The 27,400-nt window shown below is 40.1% G+C and overlaps 1 protein-coding gene across 6 annotated transcripts in view; it reads right to left on the reverse strand.

Annotated features, from left to right (window-relative positions):
- Positions 1 to 5,702: 5,702 nt before the first annotated feature.
- SCML2 (Scm polycomb group protein like 2) overlaps positions 5,703 to 27,400 on the reverse strand; it is a 56,350-nt gene continuing 34,652 nt past the window's right edge. For 3 of the 6 annotated variants that reach the window (XM_044441830.1, XM_044441831.1, XM_044441835.1), the window contains 8 exons: positions 27,083 to 27,342; positions 25,415 to 25,544; positions 22,132 to 22,335; positions 18,668 to 18,850; positions 17,063 to 17,176; positions 13,686 to 13,967; positions 12,718 to 12,881; positions 5,703 to 8,981 (listed from right to left, as the gene is read on the reverse strand). In XM_044441830.1, coding sequence (XP_044297765.1) covers positions 8,856 to 8,981; positions 12,718 to 12,881; positions 13,686 to 13,967; positions 17,063 to 17,176; positions 18,668 to 18,850; positions 22,132 to 22,335; positions 25,415 to 25,544; positions 27,083 to 27,342 — 1,463 coding nt within the window. In that variant the 3' untranslated portion in view covers positions 5,703 to 8,855. Of the gene's footprint in view, positions 8,982 to 11,774; positions 11,798 to 11,883; positions 12,882 to 13,685; positions 13,968 to 17,062; positions 17,177 to 18,667; positions 18,851 to 22,131; positions 22,336 to 25,414; positions 25,545 to 27,082; positions 27,343 to 27,400 lie in introns of those variants that run through there. The other 3 variants (XM_044441834.1, XM_044441832.1, XM_044441833.1) reach the window with 3 other exon arrangements.

Genomic DNA, 27,400 nt, shown 5'->3' on the forward strand with positions numbered 1-27,400 from the left:
AGTGACTCCATCTAACCACCTCATTCTCTGCAGTCCCTTTCTCCTTTTGCCTTCCATCATTCCCAGCATTAGGCTCTTCTCCAGTGAGTCCTTCCTTCTCGTTAGGTGGCCAGAGTATTTGAGTTTCATCTTCAGTATCTGGCCTTCTAAAGAGCAGTCAGGGTTGATCTCCTCTAGGACTGGTTTGATCGCCTTGTGGTCCAAGGGACTCGCAGGAGTCTCCTCCAGCACCACAATTCAAAGGCCTCAATCCTTTTGCGCTCAGCCTTCCTTGTGGTCCAACTTTCACAACCATACATTGCAACTGGGAAAACCATAGCCTTGACTATACACACTTTTGTTGGCAGAGTGATGTCACTGCTTCTTAGTATGCTGTCTAGAATTGCCATAGCTTTCCTCCCCAAGAGCAAGTGTCTTTTAATTTCTTGGCTGCAGTCCCCATCTGCGGTGATCTTGGAGCCCAGGAAAATAAAATCTGTCACTATTTGACCATCTACCTGGAGCATTTTCCCTACTTTCTTCAACTTAAGCCTAAATTTTGCAACAAGAAGCTCATGATCTGAGCCACAGTCAGCTCCTGGTCTAGTTTTTACTGACCGTATAGAGCTTCTCCATCTTTGGCTGCAGAGCACATAGTCAATCTGATTTCTGTGTTGACCGTCTGGTGATGTCCATGTGTAGAGTCGTCTCTTGGGTTGTTGGAAAAGAGTGTTTGCTATGACCATCGTATCGTCTTGACAAAATTCTACCAGCCTGTGCCCTGCTTCATTTTGTACTCCAAGGCCAAACTTGCCTGTTATTCCAGTTATCTTTTGGCTTCCTACTTTAGCATTCCAATCCCCCATGATGATAAGGGCATCATTTTTGGGTGTTAATTCTAGAAGGTGTTGTAGGCCTTCATAGAACCGGTCAACTTCAGCCTCTTCAGCACCAGTGGTTGGGGCATAGACTTGGACTACTGTGATGTTGAATGGTTTGTCTTGGATTCGAACTGAGATCATTCTGTCATTTTGGAGATTGTATCCCAGTACTGCTTTTCCTACTTTTATTGACTATGAAGGCTACTCCATTTCTTCTGAGGGATTCTTGCCCGCAGTAGTATACCTGATGGTCATCTGAATTAAATTAACCCATTCCTGTCCATTTTAGTTCACTGATTCCTAAGATGTCGATGTTCAGTCTTGTCATCTCTCGTTTGACCACATCCAGCTTGCCTTGATTCATGGATCTTACATTCCAGGTTCCTATGGTGTATAGATCTTTACAGCATCGGACTCTCCTTTCACCACCAGATACATCAGCAACTGAGTGTCCTTTCGGCTTTGACCCAGTTGCTTCATTCTTTTGGACTCTACTAGTACTCACCCTCTGCTCTTCCCCAGTAGCATATTGGACATGTTCCGACCTGAGGGGCTCATCTTCCGGCGTCGTATCTTTTTGCCTTTTGGTACTGTCCATGGGGTTTTCATGGCAAAGATACTGGAGTGGGTTGCCATTTCCTTCTCCAGTGGATGATGTTTTGTCAGAGCTCTCTGCTATGACCTGTCCGTCTTGGGTGGCCATGCACGGCATAGCTCATAGCTTCATTAAGCTACACAAGCCCCTTCGCCACAAGGCAGTGATCCATGAAGGAACAAACAGGGTTAGAACACACATTTTCTGGATAATGTAGCAATGAAGAAAATGGATTTTTTTCCAACCGTTGTTTCTACAGTTATGTCCAACAGATTTTTTGGAGTGGAACATTGGACTTGGTAGCCCATTGGGACCAATTGGTAAGCCACTTCATGGATAAACCACTCTTATGTTTGCCAACTTCATTAACAGGCAGTTGATGTACTTTTTGCAGCTGCTTTTCCTATAATAGATAATTTTCAGCTTGTGCTGAAGGACCTGGACAGTCTTCTAGGACTAGTAAGGATATTGGTGTGTGTGCTCAAATCTTTAGCTATTCTGTCTTGTTGAGGCGGTTGATGGGATGGGAGGACTGCCAAAGTGGGAGCTGTGACTTAATCCTTCACATGAGGGTTTGATCTAATCCTACTTCACAATAGGAGCAGTTCATCCTCTGTTGAAGACTCAGACACAGAATGTTCTTTATTAACTGTTGGACGATGTCAAATCTTCCATTTTTGGGTTAGGTGTCTGAGCATGTAGTGGTGATCCAAGGTTTTCTGGATGAAACTGATCATACTGAACCATATAATTTGGCAGTTTCTTGGGGTTTGGATGGAAACAGATTGTGTTGTTTTATTGATCACTTTGGGGTGATATATTCCAGTGGCATTGGATACCATCAGCTGCAGTAATCTGGTTCTGGGTAATACTGGAAAGACTCTTTGAAAGTTGCTCTTGGAGGACTGTTGCCCGTGCTTGGCTGCTGGTTTGTGGTGTCCTGCAGGTTGTTTTATATTCTTTTTTAAACATATTTATCAGCCTGCAGCCTGTGAGCTGCAAAAAGTCCCCCAAGATCTTTGTGTCCCCACCTATTTTAAATTTTACATTAAACAAAAGCAACAGCACCCCAATCTTGCAGATGATTTCCCTGCAACGGCCAATAACCTCTATGCCAATCACTCCCAATTTTCTCCTCTGGCTGCTGCTGAACCCAGTGCCAGTACCAGGAGTTCTGCCATTCAAGAAAAGAAACTTCTGCTAGTCAGTGTTCTAGCAGCCTACTTTGTGACTCGTGACCTGGTTTCTAGCCAAGAGTCTGGCAGGCCGCCCTCCATATGCTGCTGCAGTTTGCAGAAGTGCCAAAGACAAACTATTTACTTGCTAGTGAAGGGTTGGGGTTTCAGGGAAACAAAAAAAAAAGGCAGTGGACGTTTAAATAGTGGAACTTAAGAGGAATAAATTACATGAAACAAAATTGGGAAATAAAGTGTAAGAAACAAATGACTCCAGCTTTGTGATATTTACAGTGATAAAACAAAACAAAACCCCATGTTTTATTGACTAATAGTGAGATGAGATGGAGGGAATCTTGGGGGGAAACGCCATGGAAAATAATTCAGAAAAAGGGCACACAGGGAGCCTCCAATAGATCAGCCAGCACTCGATGCGAGTCAGATAAAGCAGTGTGTCTTTGATAGAGAGTGCACTGGGCTGTCACCAGTTTACTCAGTTCTGTCAGTCTTCACCATTTCAATCTGGGGATATTGCGGAAGTTCTGAACCTGTGCTTGGCATTGGAGGGCAGATGAGCAGAAATTAAATCCAGTTGACAGTAGCATACTAATGACAGTAGCATACAAGCCTACTGGGCCCGGAATGGAGTGCTGGGCTGCTTTGGATATGTTTCTATTTCCCTTAAAAGATCAGTTGACAATCTGAAGATATTCTTAGATTCAGTTTTACTTACTGTGGCTGAGCCCAGGAGTGGTTTTGCTGTTCCTGCCCACTTAGAAGTCAGACGTGTCCACAACCATACATGCCATAATTAACAGCTCTGTTAAACTACTGAACCATATGCTATGTGAGACTCCTCTTGAAAACTACTTGGAAACTTCCATTAGTGCAGAATATTGACTGGTGCCAGGAGTTGGAATATATTACTACTTTGCTGTATCATCTATACTGGTGCAACTCAAGATGCTGTTTACTTATGTTTAAAACTGAACAGTTTGAGACAAGCTACTTGAAGGACTGCTTCCGTTCACAGTAATATACCCACTTCAGTGAGGGCCTCTCATGCTTCTAAAAACTGCCTTCTAAGGAATAACGATGACTGTACACACAATTTTTATGTCAGCCCTTCCTGTGTGCAGTTCTACAAACTTAGTCCTCTGCCAGTATCTGAAAATCTCTTTTCCAACAGGCTTTTGGGTTTACTGCTGGTGAGAGACTTTAAATTCCAGATTTCTTGATTTCTGGTTTTATGCTGATTAATTTAACTGCTATTGCATCCAATAGCTAAAGCTGTTTTATTGTATTGCGCTGTAAAGTCAAGGTTTTTTGTTTTGTGTTATAGTTGCTTTGAAAGTTTCTGCTAGGGCAGGATATTGTGCAACAGAAGCATGATTTTAACTTAATTCTAATGCAAAAATAAGCAGCTGGGGAGTTTCCAAAAGCAGGGTGTGCATAATTGTCAATATAGCTTGTGGGATGGGAGACAAGTCAGCCTCACAGTGACATCTTAAAGCAAATCATGATTAGATCTCACTGCAAGGAACTATAAGCAGCAAGGGAGCATCAGGCAAAGCCAGTGGAATGCTAAGCAACTTAAAGAAAATACTAAGCTACATTTCTGAAGCTTAGGATGCAACTAAGTATGATCAGGATGCAACTTAGTACTTTGAACACCAGCCATGTCGTTAAAGGTTGGCTGAAATGAACCTTCACAGCCCTTTCACCCCTGTTCAATGGAACTTATTTTTTAAGCAGTAGGTGACAGGCTCCTTCACTTTTTTAATTCTGTGACTAATTGTCACAGATTCTTACTGAACTTGTTTAATATGCTATGGGTCGGCCACAAGAAACTTAAGCTTCCACCTGTTTTGATTTTAAGTTACTCCTTTAATACATCTCTTGGATTTCTTTGACAAGAACTTTTTGGCCTGATACAAAAGATGGCACACACAACCAACCAATTACTGCTTTATCAAGAAGGGGAAAAAATGTGTTAAAAAGCAAGCCTACCTTGTTTCACACTTTCTAACCAAAACCAAAAGTTAGTCCTGGAAATTTGCATTTCACATTTTGCAATGGAATTCTGCAGTCCATGTATTAGTGAAAATAATGTTCAGAAATGCATTATATTAGGCAAAATTGCATACAAAAATACACATTTTCATGCACACAAAATCATTTAGGAAGAATTGAATGTAAGATTGAAAAAATGATAAACTGGGGTACCAAAAATAACACTTTTATCCATGCCTACCTATTTTTTACTCCCCATAGGAAAGATCACTTTTATAAATTTGGAAGAAATCTTTAATTCCACAATAGACAGATTCTATTGTATACCAATCCCATAGTTAATGAAGAGGAAATAAACCTTAGAAAACCTTAGACACAACAAGCTGCATTAACAGTTGCCATTGTGTCAGTGGCCAAATCTTAAGAGGTCCTAGCCTGGCAAACTCTTGGTCCAGTAATGCTCTAGATTCCACCTGAAGACTAAGTGCAGCCACCACTGGCCATTCCCATAGAAGAGGAGAAAGGCATGCTCTCTACTTGTCTAGCAATATTGTTAAGAAGATTGCTAATCTAGCTCAATTGTTCTCTACAGTGGTTGGCAGCAGTTCTCCAGGTAGCGTGTCCTTCCCAATCATAGGGTCTGAACCTGGCCCCTTTTGCATGTAAAGCAAAGGCTGTACCCCTAAGCAATGTCTTAAACATATTCAAGACTGGGCACTTGTGTTGAAGTGTGTTAATTTAAACACTTTGACTTCAGCCTTTCTTGACAACAACCAAAAAAGGCCCCATGCGTTTATGCACAAACATCAACTACATCTGTTTAAAAAGTATTTACACCCAGATGTATCATGATGCTCCCCTTCAATGAGCAGGACTTAGATACTAAGTTCATTTAATTTCTTCATCTGGTCACTGAACTCAAGTATGTGCAATGAACTGCTATTCATCTTACTTGAAGCATTATTATGAACAGCCTGACAGAGTGTAGAATATAAATTGCGCAATTGCAGATTTGCATTAAGCAGTTGTGTATGGTATCACTAAAACAACTGACCAGTAAACACTGAACAAGTTTTATTTTCCGCTTAGATGAGAACATCCAGTTGAAAATAAAGAATTAATATATTCTGTTACAAACACTTGACAGACTTTGATATCATGCTCTTGTAAGAAAATGTCAGTAGGCATCTTTGTTCTTGTAGAGATGTATGTATTTGCTGCAGTACATACACTTCGTACTCTTCAATAGTAACGAACACAGCACATCAGCCAAATGCATTAGTGTCTCATTCTATAAAGGTTTTGTTTGGAGTATTTTAAAACCATCTGTAGCTTATATAACTCAATTGCATTGTGTTGTGATACTTTTCATCAAGTAGAGGAAATAAGCACATGCATGCAATGCTTTCATTTCCTTCATAAACTAATCAATTTTTAATATTCTATATCAGTGAATGGACTGATTCACACTGATTCAAATATATGTTAGTTTTTACAGTGTCTTTCATCCACCTGTTTTGTACATAAGCAGCATTCAGAAGTGTGACACTGCAGACAAGATGATCCAAGCATCCTTTATGGAAGTGGTGTTAACTCTGCAGCATGTGATTTTCTTCAAGTTCAAAAAGTAATTTGACAATTCCTTGAGTGGCTATATCTGTCTAAAGCAGCCTAGCTGAAAGCTGCAAAAAATGGTTCCTAAAGATCACAACCATCAATAACTATACCACATACCTACTATCCTTGGGACTGTCATTGAGATGAATGTATGTGCTTGTGTAATGTCTACCGAAAAACACTTGCATATGAAGCATTCGTAAAAGGTACTGCAAGCCTTTCTGCTAGTTTCTAAACAAATGCATGAACTTATGTATTTGCAACAATGTTGTAAAGCTCTATCAGGGTGGGGAAATGGTTTGTACACTCACAGCAGAAGCAACTTTTTAGCTGGCATAGTGAATTTTTAATAGGCTTCTCATCATAAAGACACGCTTCCAGAGTGAAATTATTTAAATCACACTGCAGTCATTTACAGAAATGCATACATCTGAAAATGGTTTTATGAATTTGCAGTATTTTGTGAAACCTGAGCATTTAAGTATACCAATAAGCAAGGCATTTTCCATTGAGTAATGTGTAAAAAATACTTTTTTCCCTTTAACTAGAAGCTTTTGATATAAAAAGGCAGTAAGAAATATAAAATCTATCCTCCTTTTAGGACTATGTTTTTTCTACCATCACTTGTACTATTACATACAGTACATTCAGTTCCCTACTCAGAAATTGTACATAATTGTCCCTGATATTATATTGGCAGTGACAGCAACTGTTTCACTATCCACACTTCTTGTAGCTTATAGAAAGAGCACCAAAGTTTCGGTAAAATACACACATTCATACAGAATTCAGCATCATTTAAAAATCTTCATTTTTTATATTTCAATGAAGTTGGAGAAGAAAAAAAAAAAAGACACAATCAGAACAATGTCACCCCATTCTTTTCCAGAAGTTTTCCCAAAACAATGGCTCAGCATAACATGAGACTTCAGAATATTGCATAGTGCAGGGAATTGCCTCCTATGAGCTCCCTGTCCATTGATTGATTGTTTCTTATCCCCTTCCATAATGCGGACAGGCATTAGTTAAAAGAAAGAGGACATATTGTTAGCCGACAAAGGCCATCTACATGTTGCAAAGGTGCTGTGGGACAAAATCCTTGCACCTAGTACTTAAAGCTGCACATGCAGAAATACCTTCACCTAAGGACTACACAGAACTTGTCTAGTCAGTCCTGCCAGCGAGAAATCATCTGCAGTGGAGCGCTAGAGCAGGGGTCTCAAACTCGCGGCCCGCGGGGCAGTTGCCGGGATGGACGGGGCACAGCGGAGGGGCCCTGCGGCCTTCAAAGCGCCGTGGGATGAGCGGCCCACCACCACCGCGGTGGTGGAATCCTTGATGCAGCCCAGCCTCACCCAGACTCTACTTCCAGCAGCCCCCAGGGAAGGTGAGTTTGAGACCCCTGCGCTAGAGGAAGTGGATCCAGGCCCTTTCCTTCCCCTCTCCATACTGGCCTCCAGCAGGCAATCTTGAACACTGATCTAGCCGTGTGATGTTGTTATCTATGTTATCTATATACTATATTCTAGTGCACAGCAGGATCTACATAGCCTGATACTGTGTGAACTGAGGCCAAAAGGTCGGTGTGTATGTTTGTTTTTTACTGCTAAAAAGTTGATCTCTACAGTTTCATATGTCACAGTGCAAAAAGTACCTTTTAAAAGACTTTTTAAAAAATCGAACACTATGTACAATATATATGCATGTACCACACCCACACAGACACACATAAATACGCAAGTACATGAACATAGGTTCATGCTGAGCTCTGCAGAGATGGAATGTTTTAAAATGGTAGGTGATATATTCCATTCAGCAAGCTGGAAATCTGTTTATTCATCTGGATTCACACTCAAATAAGCCATGAGAACTTCCTTCTCAAAAAATGGAATACTGCCAGCTTAAATTGTCAACATACTGCAAAATTTCCCCTCATAATTTAAAACTATAGTTTGATAAAAGCTTATTTGTTTTTAAACACACAGCACACCCGCACAGAACAATTCATATGGCTGTTCCCTTTGTGGAAATCTATATAGCATAATCTGAATATGAACCTCCTGGAGTACCAGATATAAAATAGTAACTGAGGAGTTAAATCAGCACAAACATTATCATCTTTTCCCACTTTATCATACTAATCCAACCACCTCTGCAAAAACTTTCAGATCCTGATTATTTTTAAAATCCTTTGGAATTCAGCTGTTTTGGTTCTGAATGAAAATGCACCAGCTGAAGCCAAACAGTTGAGAATACATTTGGCAGCTTCCAGTATAAATACTCCCAGCACTGCCTTTCCCCCTGCACCTTAAAAAAGTAATTAAATAGTAAAATGTAAAACATTTCCCTTTACAACAAATTTCCTATTTTGAGAAGAAATCTATCCCAACCAGTATGGTTTCAGACCATACTTTTTAAATAGAACACTGAACGCAAGTTGCTGGAAACTTGTTCTGTTGAAGCGAATCGGACCATCCTCCATCCTTTTCAGTCACTTGGTCAGCCAAGGTTCCTTCTGTATTATGCCCCTTCCCATTTTGTGAACCTAAGAGGTTGTCAGCGAAACACATAACCTTATCATTGTGCATCCATTGTCTAGTACTTTCCTTGTTTAAGTCGCTCAATGTGGTAACACAGCTTTAATGCTGGCCCCAACTTTAGCCCCATATATTTCATTATCATATCACTCCTCAGTAACAGCAGAGCTTTTCCATCAATTTCCTGGGGAGGGAGGACAGGGGAGAGAGAAGATAACACTGATTAATACATTGGTAAAATTTGGCTTCCGCATCCTTGATTAAGAGCATCGCATTGGACTTGACAAACTTGCACATCTGTAAAAAAGTCTAAACAATATACGGGAGTACAGATTATTCTAACTGGAGCAGCCATATTGGGGAGAGGGTGACAAATTGTAATCTAACATTTCTGAATTCTGAATCTCACATACTTTTACTATAAGGGAACCAAACATAGCATTTACAGTTTTATTGGGAATCCATCATCAATAGCTAATTACCAATCTAGCATGGAGCCTCTGGACCTCCTTTTTTAAAATCCTGTGCTAATGAGAATATTGGATATAATGTGGATACTGCTGTTGTGCATACTGGGATCTCCAGTGGGAGTCTGCTATACCCCAACAGTTTGTGTCTTAGACCGCATTTTTGAATGTTGCATCAGTACATTTATTTCTACACACACACTCAAAACACATGGTCAAGCTGAAATAATTTTCACATCTACCTTTATTTCCAGCTAGGGCTTTAGAGTGCCCCATTTGATTGATAGTATAAAAATGCTAGAAATGTTAAAATGTATAACTATAATTTAGAGCTAAGCTGCCACATTCATTTGTTGAACACAGGAAGCTCCCATTAGATTCCCAGCTACCTGATAGACCGACACTGTCCATATAAAAGGAATTGGCAATAGTTTCCAACCATTTGTAGCCTTGATCCCTATTAGTCAGTATACTGCAGCTGTATTCCAGGAAAGAATTCCATGTGTTCTGTTTTCATTTTCAGGCATAGGCATATTCAGTGCACCTAATTTAATTGCAGCTCCTTTTTAATGTTAAGACTGGGAGATGGTAGCCAGGGGTAGATCAAGAAAACTGTAATACTCCATATGGACAGAAACTTTTGGAAAACAGGAACCATTTTAGATTTCTAATTAAGTAGGATGAAGAAGAGGTGATAATTAAGATGCAGGGCATGAGGTGAACTGGAGAAACTGCTTAGAAAATGAATTCCACCACCTCACATGGATGGCCATCTCTTTCATTGCAGCCGGTGGCTCACCAGGCTAGGTTTCTCTGAAATATTTCCTGCAGGGTTTCTGGAAGAATGCACTGAAAGGCCTAGCCCTAAACCCTCCTTTGTCCCTCACCCAGGCACTGTATGAGTTTGAGATAAGACTACAACACTTTGAGCTCCATAGTGTTCAAAATGGGAAGATATACGTAATGTACTGAAATATTTGTAAAACTGTACAAAAGGACCTTGCAGACTACACAGCACTGGAAAGCATTTCCACTTCGTGTCATAACCTATGCAAGCCTGATCTTACAGTTGGATCCTTATCATTGATCCTGCTAATGTGCCTGGCAGTTAGAATGGCTTGACTGGTGAACTGCAAGAGGCAAAGCTTCCTCAGTGATGCTCCCTCCCTTCTGGAACTCCCTTGCTCCTTCTTTGCACTTTCAATGCAAGCCTTTACAAAAGTGTAAAGAACACAGTTTTTTCAAATCGGCATTTCGTTAGTAGCTAGTATGTTTGTTCCACACTCAAGCTAAAATTTGGCATAATTTGCTCAATTATGTTGTTGTCATTTTTGTACATTGATATGCTTCTATGTCCAGTGCATTTATAATTTAAAAACTGTTATGTAAGGGTCTTTCTTGGATAGAAATGTACTGAGAAAAATATATAAGTTGGTTTAGTCAGAGACAGAATTTATTGATGTTTTAAGCTGTGACAGTGAAGAATATGATACAGTGCAAAACATGTTGCTAAGATCTACTAGAATGTACTCTGAACATCCAGATACAGTTCTTGCAATTGTAAACATTAGTTTCAAGTCATAACTGCCTGTCAATGTATTTATTTATTCATTCATTCACAAGGGTGATCACCATTTTGCTGATTCACGTAATGTCACGGTAGCTCTAGGCTACAAGATATATACATCTCATTGATTACCAGAGCTTTATAGGACATGATTTAACAAGTGCCTTTTATGATAAGGGAAAGAGAAAAAGCATTTGTGGCAGCATGTAAAAAGGAAGAGTTTCTGCTTTTACCTGAACCTGGGAAAGAGGTCATACCCAAGATAAGAATAAACCTATCTTAGGCTGACATTTTCTGGTATCATTTATTCAGCCTAGGTTCATTACCAGCTGAAGCACAATGTTATGCATAGCATGACTCTCTTTAACCTAACACGCCACCAGCTTATGATGTTGCACACTAATGCTGCAAAAGAGCCAACTATCAAGCTGCTCAAAAGTGCTTTCTCATTTGCATGATGAATGCTGCTTCACTTGTGACTCAGGACAATCTTTTCAGACCCAGGATTCACCATTATTATTAACAATTATTATTATTATTCACCCTTATTTTTAACCAAGTCCTTATATGGCACTGGGCCTGCTGTTGTGACCCACCTGAGATGATTCAGAGGGTCCCAAACCACTACGACCAATCCATTTAATACCACCACTAATGTAAATTACATTGTGTTAACCTGTGTTATCCTGAAAACATCACTAGAAGTAGTTTATACTAGTTCTACGAGATTTAGATTAGTGCTAGTGCCTAATGATTTTGAATAAAAGGTTCTTGACATCACCTGGATGACAGGAAGACAAACCACATAATATACTGTAGTTGCAAATATGTGCGATGTCAAGGAGGGAAGCGTTCCAGTTATCCTTCTAGGTTACTCTGTGCTAATTAGTGCATGACTCAATTAGAAAGTTATCTAATCCTGTAATTGAGAGTGAAGATATACCTGATAAATAGTATGTTGTTATTCTGAAACAGAGAAATTAAGACCAATTTTAAAGAAAATATTTACTGAAATATGAAGTGAAATGTAAATATTATTACTATAACATTGCACTTGTATCTCACAACAAACAAAATATTGGTTAATTGATCAACTAATTTTACACTTACCAGGAAGATACTTTTAGAGTTACTGCAGGGTGGAAAAAAAGTGGGGGGGGAGGTGGATGTTATTTTGCTATAGCTTATGTTTAAACCCCAAGAGGGCAGGCTGAAAGGGGAAAGTTTGGTACATAATATGTAGATAAAAGATTGAACAACTGAGCTTTAGAAGGTATTTTATGCTCAAGCAAAACCTGAAAAACAACATTAATTCCACACAGGTTATACACACTCTGCACAGTCTAATCTGTGTATTTTCTATGATGCTCCTATAAATGATTACAAGTGAGAATTCTAGCCCCAAATTCTTACACAAACTGGATACAAAATTAGAACTTAGCGCCAACTCCCATAAATATTTCCTAACAAAAGCTGCAGGAAACTTTATGTAGGGGACTTTTTATCAAATAACCAGGGCATTAATACCTACAAAAACAAACATGCTGAGGTGGCATCATGAAATGACACAAGCATGGGCTTCTCCATTACTACCTAACCCACTTCCACTCTGAAATGGTAAGAAGTCATGGTAAGAAGTCCAATGCAGAATATGATCGAGCATAATGGATCATTCAAAGCAGGTATATTTTAATTTTTAAAAAGCAAGTGCACTCTGGTGGGAAAGGCAGAAAATCTAAAGTATTTCCAACTTCAATAAAGTTAAAGTTGGAAATACTTTTCCCCTCCTCCCCGCAGCTGTTCTACCATGTAATACAGAATACTGAATTTTAGAATGTATGCATATGAGGTAGCAGTAGTAGAAGAGGAGCAAAGAGCTTTCTTACATGTCTTCTGAAGAGTTCTGCATGGGGTGCTAATGCCTGAGGATCAGCTTCTTTCACAAATCGCATCACTTCATCTATCGACCATGTTGTGGGGTCCTTACTGTGTAAACGGGAAGGCTCCCTTTTTAATGCACTGAGGTCAGGTCCTGTTGTAGAGCTTGCAGCTTAAGTATACAAAATGATGAAAATGAAGATGGCAGAATGTCCTTGCAACTGTTACATTTTGAGCATGGCCACACATCTCTGTGTGCTTCAGAGTTTTATATCCATTTGTGAACAGAAAGAAAATAGGCCACATCTCATTGTTCCCTGTTGTTCTTTATGAATGCCACTCCATATGATCAGCATTATCTTTAATTCTGGTTAAGTGCTTGTGGTATAATTTGTACTGTGGCTGAATATACATATCAATACATTTGGGGTGAAGTCAAGGGAAAATATTCACATGTAAGAATGATGTAAGAAAATTATTATACAAAGCTTTTTACAGTTATAAATAATACGTTAACAGCCCATTAGGCTTCTTTCCTACAAGAAAGACAAGACTGTCTTGTCTTGTGTACACTGTCACTTACGAAATGGAACAAGAAATGATAATTTTGCAACACAGTCACGGGTTAGGAAGGCTTGAAAAACAGGACTTACACCAGAACAGAGGTAAATGAGAAAAAACTGTTAACTAACTCCTCACAGATCATCAGGCTGGTGCAGGTACCTAAAATTCTCTCAAAGAGGGCAGAAATTTTCAAGTGTGTTTTTTTTCCTACATATATTTGGTCATTTCAACATTAGATCTTCTATAGCCAAGTCTAATGAGAAAACACTCTAGGTCAACTCAATGTCTATATTTTAGCATGTCCGCTAAGAAATTTTTTACTCCTTTTTCAAAGACTTGTACACCTGGTGCCTTTGGAGTCCACTTACATATTGAAAAGGGTACAAGGTTCTTTCAAAAGGCTCAAACATACCTTCAATCCTCCTTTGCAGTCTGTTCCTGTTGACTTCATAGTAACTGTTGTTCCCAGCAGAACTTGATGATAGTCTCCGCAGGATTGGTGCTGTGTTTGAGGTAGCAGTCACTGGCGGAAGAGAATTCCTGTAATAGGCTACACTCCCTGAGGTACGACATTCAGTGGAATTCCGGCAGTTTGGGCTTGAAGGATTAACTGAATTTAGTGCAGAATCCATTGAGTCCTCAGAAAACCTGTGTTCTTTGGGGGTGCCATTTTCTTCACTGGGCAGGATTTCTGCTACATAAGATGATATAACATAAACAGTTTATTATACAGTGTCCCCATGCCTGCATCTGTGGAATGCCTTCTTAGAGAGATCTGCCTGGCATCTTCACTATATATGTTCAGAAGCCAGGTGAAGAGCATCTTCTTCCAGCAGGCATTTATTTTGCTATTCGTTTTTTAGTTTTCTAAAATTATACATACATACATTGAATTAATTACATAGCAATGGATGCATATGAAAAGCAGTAAGTATCCATTTCAGGGTGTAATGTATATGCCACTCATTCAAATGCTGAAAGTATTATCCTCAATCCATTGCAGTACAAGAGGTGAGCATTTCTCTTTCTAATGGTGAATATCAAGTCTTTTAGCTGTCAACAGGGTGCAGAGACTCTGTGCTGACAATTCCTTAACTTTCATGAAGCAGGTAAAGTTTAGACATGTGCATACATCAGCAAATATGAAGGACTCTTCCAGTACAAAATCTATCAGTAAATAACCTCCTCCTCCTCAAAAAAATTCAAGAGGATTATGAAATCTGGTTCTATTTTGCTCTATTTATATCTTTGAGATGCATTTGAAGTAATAGCCAAACAGTGTAAGCCAACACATTTCACAATGTAAAGACAACAGGATTCAGGTCAGATAGAAGTGAACCAACACTGTTAAGTCCACTAAATGCATGCCAAATAAAAAGGTGACTGGCAGATCAGATTTAGAAATATGTAGTGATGAATCTATACCTGACATTTTTATTTTATAGCGATATGCACTTCCAACCATCTTTACCTGCTCCTTCACAGGGCCGTTACCTATTTCAGTGAACTGGACTGCTCTGTCAAATGGTAATGAAGAAATGTTTCATAAGATGTCAGGAATGAAGAACAACCTTAGCAAATTCTTTTGTAGGATCAAACACTGCACTTTAAAAAAACCTTGACATACTGTAGTGAAGCCACACCTTTCTATTCATTCCCCTTCCTTGTCTATGGCACTTGGAAAGCAAAGCATTGGCTAACTCAGGAGTGGACAACTCATAGTCCTCCAGATGTTCTGGCCTACAGTTCCCATCATTTGGCTGTCCCTGGTAGGACTAACGGGAGTTGTAGGCCAAAACCTGTAGAGAGCTACAAGTTGCCCATTCCCATGGAGACTAGCAGCTTCTTCCCCTCTGGCATGGAGGGAATCTCCAATGAGCAGCTGATTGGAAGCAAAAGCTTTTTCCTGCAGGGCAAAGGTTAGGGAACAAGGGAGAGGTTCTGAGTAGTTCAGTTTGGCTTCCTTCTACCATCTGCCATTCTTCTCCAATAGCATCATGAGGTCAAGGATTTTGGCCTCTTTGTCCCTTATGACCAGCACACATATGGGCTTTATGCCTCTGCAAAGCCTACTATCAGGAAGCGTTTATAGATAAACATCCATGTGGGCAGAAGCCCCTCCCCTTCCTGTTCCCAGGAAGTGTGGAGAGAGGCTCCTGCCCATCCCTCAGCTCCTATGAAGATCACCATGTATGTCTGGACCAAGGGGAAGAGAAAAAGGATCCAAGTTTTGATGAAAAATAAAGAGGCAATGTTGGCAGGACAACAACCAGGGCAGATAGAAAAAATAATAAGTAAAGTTGGATAAAGAGAGGCGCAGGCAACTCGAGAGGACATGATGAATGGTGGTTGAAAAAGTGGGTAGAAAACTGGATTTTTGTAGATGTTTTTCTTTTTAATAAAGAGTGAAGAAGACAGGTTGTCAAAGGGAAGAACAGAGGGAGGTTTGTTGTAGGTAAAGGAGAGGAAAAACACAACAAAGAATGCTGAATACCTAGGATGGAAGAAAGAGAAGTGATTCCCAATCTAGATGTGATGGCAGTTGAAAAGAATTCAGGGGATGGGTGGGAGCCTCTTCCCATGCTTCTTGAGAACAGGAAGGGGGGGCTTCCATCTACATGACTGCTTAGCTATGGAAGCTTCTTGACAATAGGCTCTGAGCAGGTGCAAAGCCCATATGCATATTGCACAGAGACCATGAAGAAGAACAAATTTTCCCAGGAGTATCGTATGCCTTATCTTGCCCTGCCAGGTGAGTATGATTGCATTCTTCATTACCACTTATTATCACTGGTCACAATTCAAACTCAGCCAAGGAAAGATTTTGTCCATGCCTAGCAGTAAAATTTGGGGTTGAAATGTGGGGTGTTCATGTTTATCCCATGTTTATCCCTATTGACTATGAAGCTCATCATGGAGCCATGGGTTTGTCAATATTTTGCCGAATGTTACAATCTTTTCTCCAAAGGCAGTTGTTAAAGTAATTGATTTCTTTAATGAAGAACAGAATTCAAATGTAATAAATGGAAGCAAAATTCTGTTTTATGCTTAAAGCAATGGAAAGGTAGAAGACAGCATATATGGGCACAATTATAAGCTAACTGTGCACATCAAGAATTTATAAAGCTATCTAGAGGGCCTTTTCCGATACAAGACAGGATAAAAATGTTTTACATAAGTACACAAATAAAGGCACTTTGAAGAAAAACTTTTGTCTTCTGTTTAATATGAACAAAATTCTTCCCCAGGGTGAAGCTTTTCATTTGTCTCAATTCAGATCTACTAACTTATAATGGCAGCTGCATCTTTCTGAAAATGACCACTCTGTCTGAAAATCAGACATGCTGTGGAAATCTCTTCCTAGCAGGACATGTCAATACAATACAATGGTGAACAAATTACATGAAAGTAAACCAAGCTGAAATCAATACAGCTTACCATTGGTATTACACATATTGGCTTCTGAGCCCATCATAGTCCTGTATATATATACCCAGAGCTGCCCATGATGGTCTACAGTGAGAGTATTTCACAGTCTGCAACCATCAAGGATAACCTGATGCACCTGTTTGTTGACTATCCACTGTACATATGTTCAAATCAGTCTGGGAACTGTTGCCAGGGGAAGATGAGAAGTATATTTCATTTGTCATACATCTGATAGTGTTCAAGTGCTAACCAGATAGATAGTTTTACTATGCTCCTGACAAACGTGCTCAGAATTGCAGCAAGCATTGTATGACTTACTTTACTTCACTCCATTATCAAAGAAAATACTGGTGTAGCTACCTTCTGATGGGTGGGCTTCAGTTCTTGGGAGTTTAGGAGACAGGGGGACAGTATAAGGTGGTGAATCCTGAGAATACCGCTTTGCACTTCTATTGTCTGAGATTTCCTCTTTTGCTGCCAAAATTCAAGAAATAAAAATATCAACACATTCAGCAGTTTTTCTTTAAATACATAAACAGTAAAATGTCCACTTCTGAGAATTTGTTATTCACATTGAGCTTTCATTTTAGTCTCACTTTTTCTACATGTAAACCTCCACAGAAATCTTTCCAAAGCACTTTCACTGAAGAAAATCATGATGGCTCTAATAGCCAGCTCAAGTATAAGGTGAGCGGCTTCTTCCACAGTGAACACTGAATCAGAGGTTGATCATGTGCTAGAGGGCCTCAGCTAATTTGCTCAGCTATGTGATCTCTATTTATCTCACACATGCATGATCTTTTTATAAACTGGAAGGTGGGTTAAAATCAAAATTACATATAATGCAAACTGACAGTAAAGTTATACGTTCACCTTATCAGCCTAAATCAAAAAGTTTGAAGTACAGCAAAAGCTAAATGCATGTTGCAGTGTTTTCATTTGTATTGAAAAGTTGGTTTTGATAGAAATATGTTGTGCTCTTTGTTTATAGCATGTTAATTAATGTTCTGTTTTATTTAGTAATGAAAACTCATAGACAAAGTATTCTGAGATGAAAACCCATACAGCTATAACTTGCCTCATAAGAATACAGCAGACTTTTACCAACACTGATTAGCCATGGATCTCACAAGTTAAGATCTCACAAGATTTTTTTCCAGCTTTACCTGGAGATGTCATGAATTGAAGCTGGGACTTTCTACATGCAAAGCATGTACTCTACCACTGAGCTAAATATTCCCTGTTTCAAAGTTCTAGCATGTTTCTATCAGGTTCAGATCTATCTACAATGTGAGGTCTACACGGAGAGTAAGCCCCATTAGATGGAAGATGTGATTGCGTAGCTGCGCACATGATTGATTGATTGATTTATATCCTGCCTTTTTCCTACAAAGGGCTCAAGGCAGCTTACATCTCCTCCTCTATCTTATCCCCACAACAACGCTGTGAGGTAGATTGGGCTGAGAGTCTGTGACTGGCCCAGAGTCACCCAGTTGGTTCCATGGCCGAGCGGGGACTAGAACCCAGATCGTCTGAGTCCCAGTCCCATGCTCTTAACCACTACACCACACTGGCTCTCATATCACAGTGTAAGGTGAATCTGCAGTAGGCCTTCTCCCTTTCACTATAGGGCCTACTGCTGTCCATTTCAAGACTGGGAGTAATCTCAGGCAGCCATCATCCTGACTTGTCTTATCAAGGAGCACGGCAGGACAGCCACACAAGCACACACAGGCTTTATTATCAGATCAAGGCTGCAATCCACTGAATTGCTTCCAATTAGGTGAACATAAGGCAAGGCTGTAAAGCACAAACAATACCACTTTAAGCACAATGGTCATAAAATTAGCTAACACTGAAATTCACAAAGATCCTTTCTACTATACTTTTTTAAAAATGCCCACAACAAATCCTGAAAGTAAACGGTGAGAGCAGGGGAAGAATAAATGTAATTTAGACCATTACCTGGCTTGTTTCGATCATATTCTGTTGGACTATGTGCACTTCCCATGAAAGGACTAAAGGGCTGGCTACTAAAAAGATTATCACACTGGAGGCTGTGGCAGAGTTTCTCCAAGAAGCGCAGGACAAACGATGCACTGTTTACGGAAGGAAGACTGATGGCATGCTTCTCCCCATCAAATGAAGCTGTTAGTAAAAATAAATTAAAACATCCAAACTATTATTTATTATTTAGGAGACTTCTATGCTGCCCCATTCGCCGAAGCCTAGGGGCGGCTCACATCCATAAATAAACTTCCATAGAATAATACAAATTAACAGTATAAATTAAGTCGCCCTGGCCAAAGAATAAAATGAATAAATACTATTAACAATTAAAATGACATTTGAATAAAAAGGTATTTGCCTGGCGCCAAAAAAGAAATAACGACAGCGCCAGGCGGACCTCTCTGGGGAGCACACTCCATAGATTGGGCGCCACCGCAGAGGAAGCCCTCCTCCGATTACTCACCCTCCTAATTTCCTTCACGGAGGGTTCCCGGAGAAGGACCTCTCCCGCTGATCTCAGGGGGCAGGCAGGCATATATGGACGTAAGTGCTCCTTCAAGTAACCAGGACCCAAGCCGTTTAGGGCTTTATAGGTCATCACGAACACCTTGAATTGGGCCCGGATTCAGTGGGAAGCCAGTGAAGCTGACGGAGGACTGGAGTCATGTGAACATAACACCCAGTCCCTGTCAGCAGCCTGGCAGCTCTATTTTGGACCAATTGAAGTATCCGGACCGTCTTCAAGGGTAGCCCCACGTAGAGCACGTTACAGAAGTCAAGTCAGGAACGCACCAACGCGTGTGTCACTGTTGCCAGGCAGTCGTACTCCAGGTAGGGGCGCAGCTGATGGATCAGCCAAAGCTGAAAGAAAGCGCTCCTCGCCACTGCTGTCACCTGAGCTTCCAGTGAAAGCTCTGGGTCGAGGAGCACTCCCAAGCTGCGAACCTTGTCCCTAAGAGGGAGTGCAACCCCATTCAGGACTATGTTCAATTCACCCTCCCCGAAGCCCGATCTGCCAACCAACAGGACCTCCATCTTGTCTGGATTGAGCTTCAGTTTATTGGCCCTCATCCAGCCCATTACCTCAGCCAGGCACCAGTTCAGCACAGCCACTGCCTCACCTGGATTGGTGGAAAACGAGAGGTAGAGCTGGGATCAGTGTACTGATGATTCCGCAGCCCACACCTCCTGATGACCTCTCCCAGTGGTTTCATGTAGATGTTAAACAGCAAAGGGGACAAAATGGACCCCTAACGTACTCCATGGCATAGCTGCCATGGTGCAGAGCCATAGTCCTCCAGCATCACCTTCTGGAATCGTCTGTTGAGATAGGAGCGGAACCACTGCAAAGCAGTGCCTCCGACCCCCAATCCCGCTAGCCTATCCAGAAGGATACCATGGTCGATGGTATCGAAAGCTGCTGAGAGGTCCGGAAGAACCAACAGGGACGCATTCCCCCTGTCCTTCTCCCTGCACAGGTCATTGTACAGGGCGACCAAGGCAGATTCAGTACCGCACCCGAGTCTGAAGCCGGACTGAAATGGGTCCAGATAATCAGTTTCATCCAAGAGTACTAAGAATATGAAATAGGATATGAAACAGAGCCAAACAAGAGTAAAGCCTAAAACAAGAACTTATCCCCTTTTGGCTGATACAAAGTCACCAAAGGAGGCAGAACCTTGTTCTGTATTGCTCAAATTCTCATTGCAGCACTTAGTTTCAAAGCCTGGAACAGCATCACTTATCCATGTGGGAATTCTGAGCAATTTGCTTCAACTATTACAGTGGATTTTTCAAAAATATGGTGCCACTCAGATGCAGGTAGTTGAAAGTGAAGGCTTCTGATCTTCACAATAAAAGAGTGTTGTGTTTGGGCCAGCAGAAGCACAGTACCCAGCTCCTCTGTTGCCTGCCTGTACATTTTGTGTTCTCTGCTCTCATAAGCCAAGGACATCAGATATTACAAGCTGAAGGTGCTGCCTATTTTGTTTTATACTTGGGAATGGTTGCTTTCTGTCTGAAAACACTGTACCAGTACAACACTAAATAACAGTTCTACAATTTTATTTAAAAATCGAATTACTTTATCAATCTAACATAAAATGTCACTTATACATCTTCTAACCATGTTATATAAATGTATATAAAATAATGGTTTCTTACAGCTGAAGCATGATTCACATCTGTTACATCTTTGTTATGAGACTGACACTTCCCTTTGTGTTTGGAAGCATATGCAGAAGATCTGTACAAAGACTAGTTGACCCTTCATAGCATGCAGGTCACAATGTTATATTTTAATACTGCTACACAGGGGGTTTATGGAATCTTAATTAAACCTACATACCAGAGAACACCGTCCCCATCTGGTATTCATATAGGGATACTGAAGTAGGGTAACCCCTTTTGAATGCCTGATTTATGCATTACTGTGTTAACCTGTGTCCTGACAGTTTCTCCTAACAGCAGAAAAGGGATAAGCAGAAGTTTCAAAATAAAATTAAAGAAATTAACACAGCTGCTTTTAAGGTTTATTTGAGAAAAAGATGACACAGTTTCATAGAAAAAGAGAAACTGCAACAGCAACTCAGTTTAGACATATGAACCTATTTACAGGGAATAGGAACTCTTCACTAAAAGAGCAAACTACAGGGCATGCAAATGTAGGGAAGGACATGCAAATATAGGGAAGTAATAAATAACAAATATTACTTCCATTGCTTTTTAAATGCTTAGGTTAATATAAGCATATTTTATATAAAGAATACCTAGTAGTTTCCTATTTAGTACTGCACCAAAATTAGCAAAACAATTTGCACTATTTCACCAAAACTGAATACAGCTGAGAAGCTAAACTATAGTGCTGCTACAGCCTGTCTACTTCCTGAACTCTCTGCCTGAACTGTGTCAAGGACAGCTCTTTCAAAAACAATAGAAACAGTTATACACGTCATCATTACCCATGTGTTTAGTTTTTAGTGGCTCCTAGTTTGTTTTATTGATTTTGCTGTCTCCTGCAGGTTCAATTATAGTATTTTATTATGTTTAGTTTCTGATGCAATTTAATTGTATTTCATTATTTACTGTCTTAAAACTTTGGCCATGTTTTCCTATAACAATAAGCCAGAATTATTCACTTATCCTGGTTTACTATGAACTCATTTGTTCCTCTGTGAATGAGTAAAAAGAATCAGAGATGGAAAACTTCATAGGAAATCCAAATTGCGGCTGATATTTTGCTCCCAAACAAGCCAGACTCATAAGATAGGAAAAAAGCAGGAATACATGAGGAGCATATAGCAGCAAGATACTCATTCACAATAAGCCAGGATAAACGAGCAATCTTAGCTCATTGTTATTTGCAAATGTGGCCACTGTAAAACAGTAGGATACCAATCTGTAAGTAAATAAAGCAGTACCTGTGATCATCTCTCCTGCATGATGTCCTGACTTGAGGAATCCAAAGACAGTTTTTGATTGATAGGCACAATCTACGCAGGCCTGCACAGCTTGCTGAAGCACCACATTCACAGGACCTGGTCCAAAGTGATCAGGAAGCTGCTGAACCTTCTTTTTATCCAGATGAGGCCCAGAGTTTCCATGTTTGTTAACATAGACACAAACTGAAAGGCAAAATCATGAATAAATACCTTTTTTGAGTCTGGAACATATCTTATAACAACAAGCAATATTCTGGTAAAATTCTATAAGCACTTGTGAGACTGGTCAACACTTACATATTCAAATATATTTTATACATTGTTGCATCTATTTGAGAGCTCTGGCTATCAGGTGGTATAGAAATTGCATATATCTCAAAAGCTTGCCTGTGACTACAAATTAGGCTGCATTTGAGAAATTAAGAGGGGCAGCTGGTGCTCTGCATTTAAAATCCATCCCTGCCCAGTGTCCACATAAACTACTCTGCACTTGACTTTACTTTCAAACCCAGTGAGAGGAGGGTCACACATTCTTGGCACATGTTAAACAGCTCGCTGTACTAGTCAAAAAGATATTGCTGTCCATTGCCTCACCCAGAATTAAAGGGAAACAAAACTGTCTTCAGAATGAACTGTGCTCACTCCACGGTTTTCTTTTTTGTCCTCAAAATACCTTTGAGAATACCGAAGATGTAGATCATATCCTATTCCCTTATTCAGACTGGCAACAGGGTCTGAAATTGCCTGGCCTTAAAGTTGCACTGGATCTGTGGCTAAAAATCCTTCAACATGTATAGTAAATTTATAGTCTGCTATCAATACTTATGTTTAATTTCCATTCAACAATGGGAAAATTGTGTTAAAGATGGGGCTTAAAATGACAAATTCCCTATTAGAGATGGGCTTGAAACTCCTACTGCTGTTGATTAGTGGGGTAATTTTGGAATTGCTGCTGCCACTGCATACTGTAATAAATGTCCACTGTGAGAAAGGAAGGAACAACAACAGGATGACTAAAATTGTTTACAATTGTGGATTACGGATTGTAAACAAAAGGTAAGAAGTAGGTCAGAAAGAGAAGGAAACAAATAGTGTTCAGTAGCACGTGAGTAGGATATAACCAGGGGAATAACTAGAGTAAAGAAAAATAAGAACAGAAAGGTGCTGCAGGACAGCCAAGCTAAAAAAGAAATGTAGTGGGATAAGAAGTAAGGGAGAAAAGCAAGCACAATTTGAGAACAAAGCAAGAAGGGTGGAAAGGAAAGGGCCTAAGATAAACATACTTAGAGATGCAGAAAAGTGAAAGAACAGGAAGTGGAAAGACTTGTTAGCAACTAGGGATGTTAGACAAACCCACAACAGAGTCAACCTACAAATTCTGTAGTGGACTGGCTTTTCCCCATTACAATGACTTTCATACTGATTATTTTAAAGCTTTTAGAGACACTTGACATTAATTCACATTAATAAAAGTGTGCAAGTTTGCATTCACACTCATGTAGTGATGCATTTATATTGAAATTTTGATTTTAAAAAGATCTGATTCTTCCAATGAGTGGATATTTGAAACAAAGAGACCCAACAACCTGCAAAGCATAAAAGTAATGGATTTAACAAACTCTATGTACCTCTATAAACAAGTAGATCGTAATTTATAAAACACAGGGAGTGGCTTATGAAAATAGAAATGTTAGGATGAAAAGGAGCAACAATGGTGGAATGGGCCAAGAGAATAGGACCATACCCCACAATGTTTCAATGGATGTACACTTCTGTTTCTAACAGAGCAAGATAATTCTTCGGTCTTGGCAAGGAAGAAGCAAACTGCTCAGCCAAGCAAGAATATCACAAAACACAGCAGAGCTCCTTCAGCAATTCAGACCTTCCCCATGGAGCAGAACACTGCTAGCACTGAGGACAGTAATTTATTTTCTTAGAAGGGACTGAAGCTAAAGGACAGGTTGCTGACATCAGTGGGCTCACAGAGGCATGTGCTCTATTTTCCAGTGACACTGCATGGTATAGTAGGTGTACTATCTGGAAATATCCCTTTGCATCCAACTCTGAAAGCCGGGCATGGACTAACAGCACATTAGTCCAATGTTAGTTCTCCTGCATGCATAAAAGGCTTCAGGCCTGGTGTTGGAACACAAACTGCCTTAGAGGGCAGGGAAAGTGCATGCATGCTGATTCTTTTGGACAGCCAGCAGCTTTCGATACCATTAACCTTCTGGAAGCTACCTAAGCTCAGAGTTGAGATGTAGTACAATATTATGCCACTCCTATTGGATGGCCAATTCCAGAAAGTGGTGCTGGGGGTCTGCTGCTGTCGTTTGGCAGTTCTGTCATGGGGTGCCACAAAGGTGTTTTATTTCCCATTACATGAAACCACTGGGGTAGGTCCTCCAGAGATGGGGATTGAGGTGCCACCATTATGCAGTGACACCAGCTCTCTCCCTCCTTTTCATCAAATGCAGGTAAGGAACTGGATTTTGAACCAGTACCTAGGTGTAATAATGGACTGGAAAGGGATCAAGAAAGTGATACTCAATTTAAACAAGACAACAATACCGTTACTGGATAGTCCAGGTGTGTGCGTGGAGGGAGGGTGTCTCCACTCAAGATTGGCTTCATAGTTTCAGGGCGTCATTTGCAGTGGTTATTAAGTCTGTGTCAGGGCCTGATTCAAAGTACTGGTATTAACATTCAAAGTCTTAAAAGGGTTGGGACCAAGTTACCTGAAGGATTTCTTTCTCTCATATATACACGTACCTGGACCCTAAGATCAACTTGGCAGTCTTTCTCTAGTGGTTCTCACTAAAGGAAATGAAGTACAAAGAGGAGGGGCTTTTCTGATGTGGAAATCCCCTTAAATTTAGTATTGGATTTTTATTCTCTGCAGTGTAGATAGGTTCTATTTCATTATTATTTCTATATTGCGGTTTTAATAGTTTATATTGTATTCTATCATCTTGTGTTTTATGTTTTTAATGGTTGCAACCTGCTTACAAAGCTTGGACTACTGAATGGTATAAAATGCAATAAATACATTTAAAACACTTATCCATTCAAACACAAAAGTAAAATGAATATTCAAAACCAGTGTCAAACCCTCTTAGCTATCTTCAGAACTTTGCTTTGCGTAAATGTCTTTAACCATGCAGAACTCCAAACTACTTTTCTGGTAATTCTGTAACCTTCAGCTTATGGCCCCAGAAAGGACAAGCATCTTTTGTGTGTGTGCAATAGATGATCTCTTTACCTGTTGAAATGACAGCTGCCATTGAACCACTGATAGGCCCATCTTTATGTATCTGAGAGGTGCTGTTGTCCACTTTTGCAGAAGTAAGGGGAGGAGAAAATACTGGAGACTGCACTGGTAAGATTTTTTTCTGTTTTTTTAAAAGAGAAGAAATAGCCTTGACTTTATATTAAAAAAACCTGTATTTTCTGCAAGAAGACAGACTACCTTAAAATCAATATCCACTAAAACTTGACACTTATCTCTAAACTGTAAAATGCACTCAGAATAACATCAAAATTTCAGCTCTACTACTTCCAATCCCAATCCATATTTGAGGCATTCTTGAGAATGGGCTGACCAATGACATCAACTTGAATCAGTTACCATGTGAAAGCATTCATAGGACAGGTTGCTCAATAGAAAGTCAGCCTAAGTTGGCTAAACTCAGCTATGTCAACAAGCCTCAACTGCGTTTTTTTTTTTTTTCTTGGACTCAAAGTTGCTAAAAGTAAGCCCTGCAAGAATAGCAAATATCAATTTCAGTGTCCTTTACACTGTCCTTGTGAGCTCTAACAGAAACATATAAATCTGCCATGCTACAGTCCAAAACACAGTAACTCCCAGGCAAGGATGGAATTTCCAAGGGCACATTGCATGGTTAGCAATCCTATTAGTGAACTAGCCTGTAGCGAAGAAGCTCTAACCACTTACAGGCACAGAGCCAGCAGGGAATTCAGTAAAGGGTTGATCCACATTCAGGTTAAGACTAAATTAATGGCTCAGGACAATGAGAGATAAAGGAGAGAGAAACTAGGAATCAAAGAGCAGGTGTATGTGTCTTTGGCTTAAGAGGGACATTCTGAAACAATATAATATATCCCTTGTAATTCATAATTTTAGACACCCAGACAAAGACTCTGACCTGGTTCACATGTAATACTAAGCAACTATGAGTTAGCTAACCTGTGGGCTTTCACAGTACAGTAGGACCCCATATCCAAGGGGCACAGTTTCCAACCCCCCCGCTCAACATCCAGCAGATGCCTGAAACTGCAAACAATAGTGAACACACACATTTGCAGGGGGTAGGGCAGCAGAATCCCCATGAAAGTAGAAACACTGTGAATATATCTAGCACCCACCAAACCTTAACTCTTAATACTGGATCCCATCATCTCCCACAATGGTTCCACCCACTAAATGATTGCTTCCTCCGCTATTTTTGGCATGTACATGCTTCACTCCTTGCCTTAGCACACTCAGAAAGCTGACTAATCCCTCTTTCTCACCCTGTCACCCACTGCCGGCTTTCCCTCTATTATATCCCCAATAGTTTGGCCCTGGAATTTTCTATTTAAGTTTTTGGACTGCAGTCAACCATGGTTAAATGAAACCACAGTAACTGAAGCAGTGGATAGAGCAAATATTTATAAATTTTTCTATATCGTCCCATACTTAAAAGTCTCAGGGTGGTTTACAGCATTTAAACTGGATTATACTATATATGCCATATGAACTGTCCTTCTGTGTTTACTAAAACACTTAGTAAAGAGTTTGCACAAAACAGGAAGCAGGGGAGAGAGAGAAATTGAAATGATGTGGGCTTCTTTAAATAGTAAGAGCAGTACAAAAGGAAAATGTAAAATCAATCTGCCATTGAATGTGGAGGTAAACAAATTTGCTAACCTTCCTTCCTGGCTTTAAGCCTTTTTTCCTTTTTTTGAGATTTTCCTTATGAGATGCGTTTTTTGACACAGGAATAGTTTTGGGAGACCTGCCTTTCCTAAGGACTGCAGATGGAGCTGGTGGTTTTCCACGACTCGGTTTCCTGCCTCTTGGTGTAGGAGCAGGAACTGGAGCAGCTGATTTCTGTGGAGACTGCATGGAGCGTCGAGTCACTTTGGATGGGGAACTCTGGGTTTTTGTATTATTCTTTGTACTAGAAACTGAGGGGAAAATTAAAAATTACTGTATCAAAATCTATGAGCAAACACCTAGGTACCA

Source organism: Varanus komodoensis, unplaced genomic scaffold, assembly GCF_004798865.1.
Source record: "Varanus komodoensis strain SLA01 unplaced genomic scaffold, ASM479886v1 scaffold4, whole genome shotgun sequence".
NCBI lineage: Eukaryota > Metazoa > Chordata > Lepidosauria > Squamata > Varanidae > Varanus > Varanus komodoensis.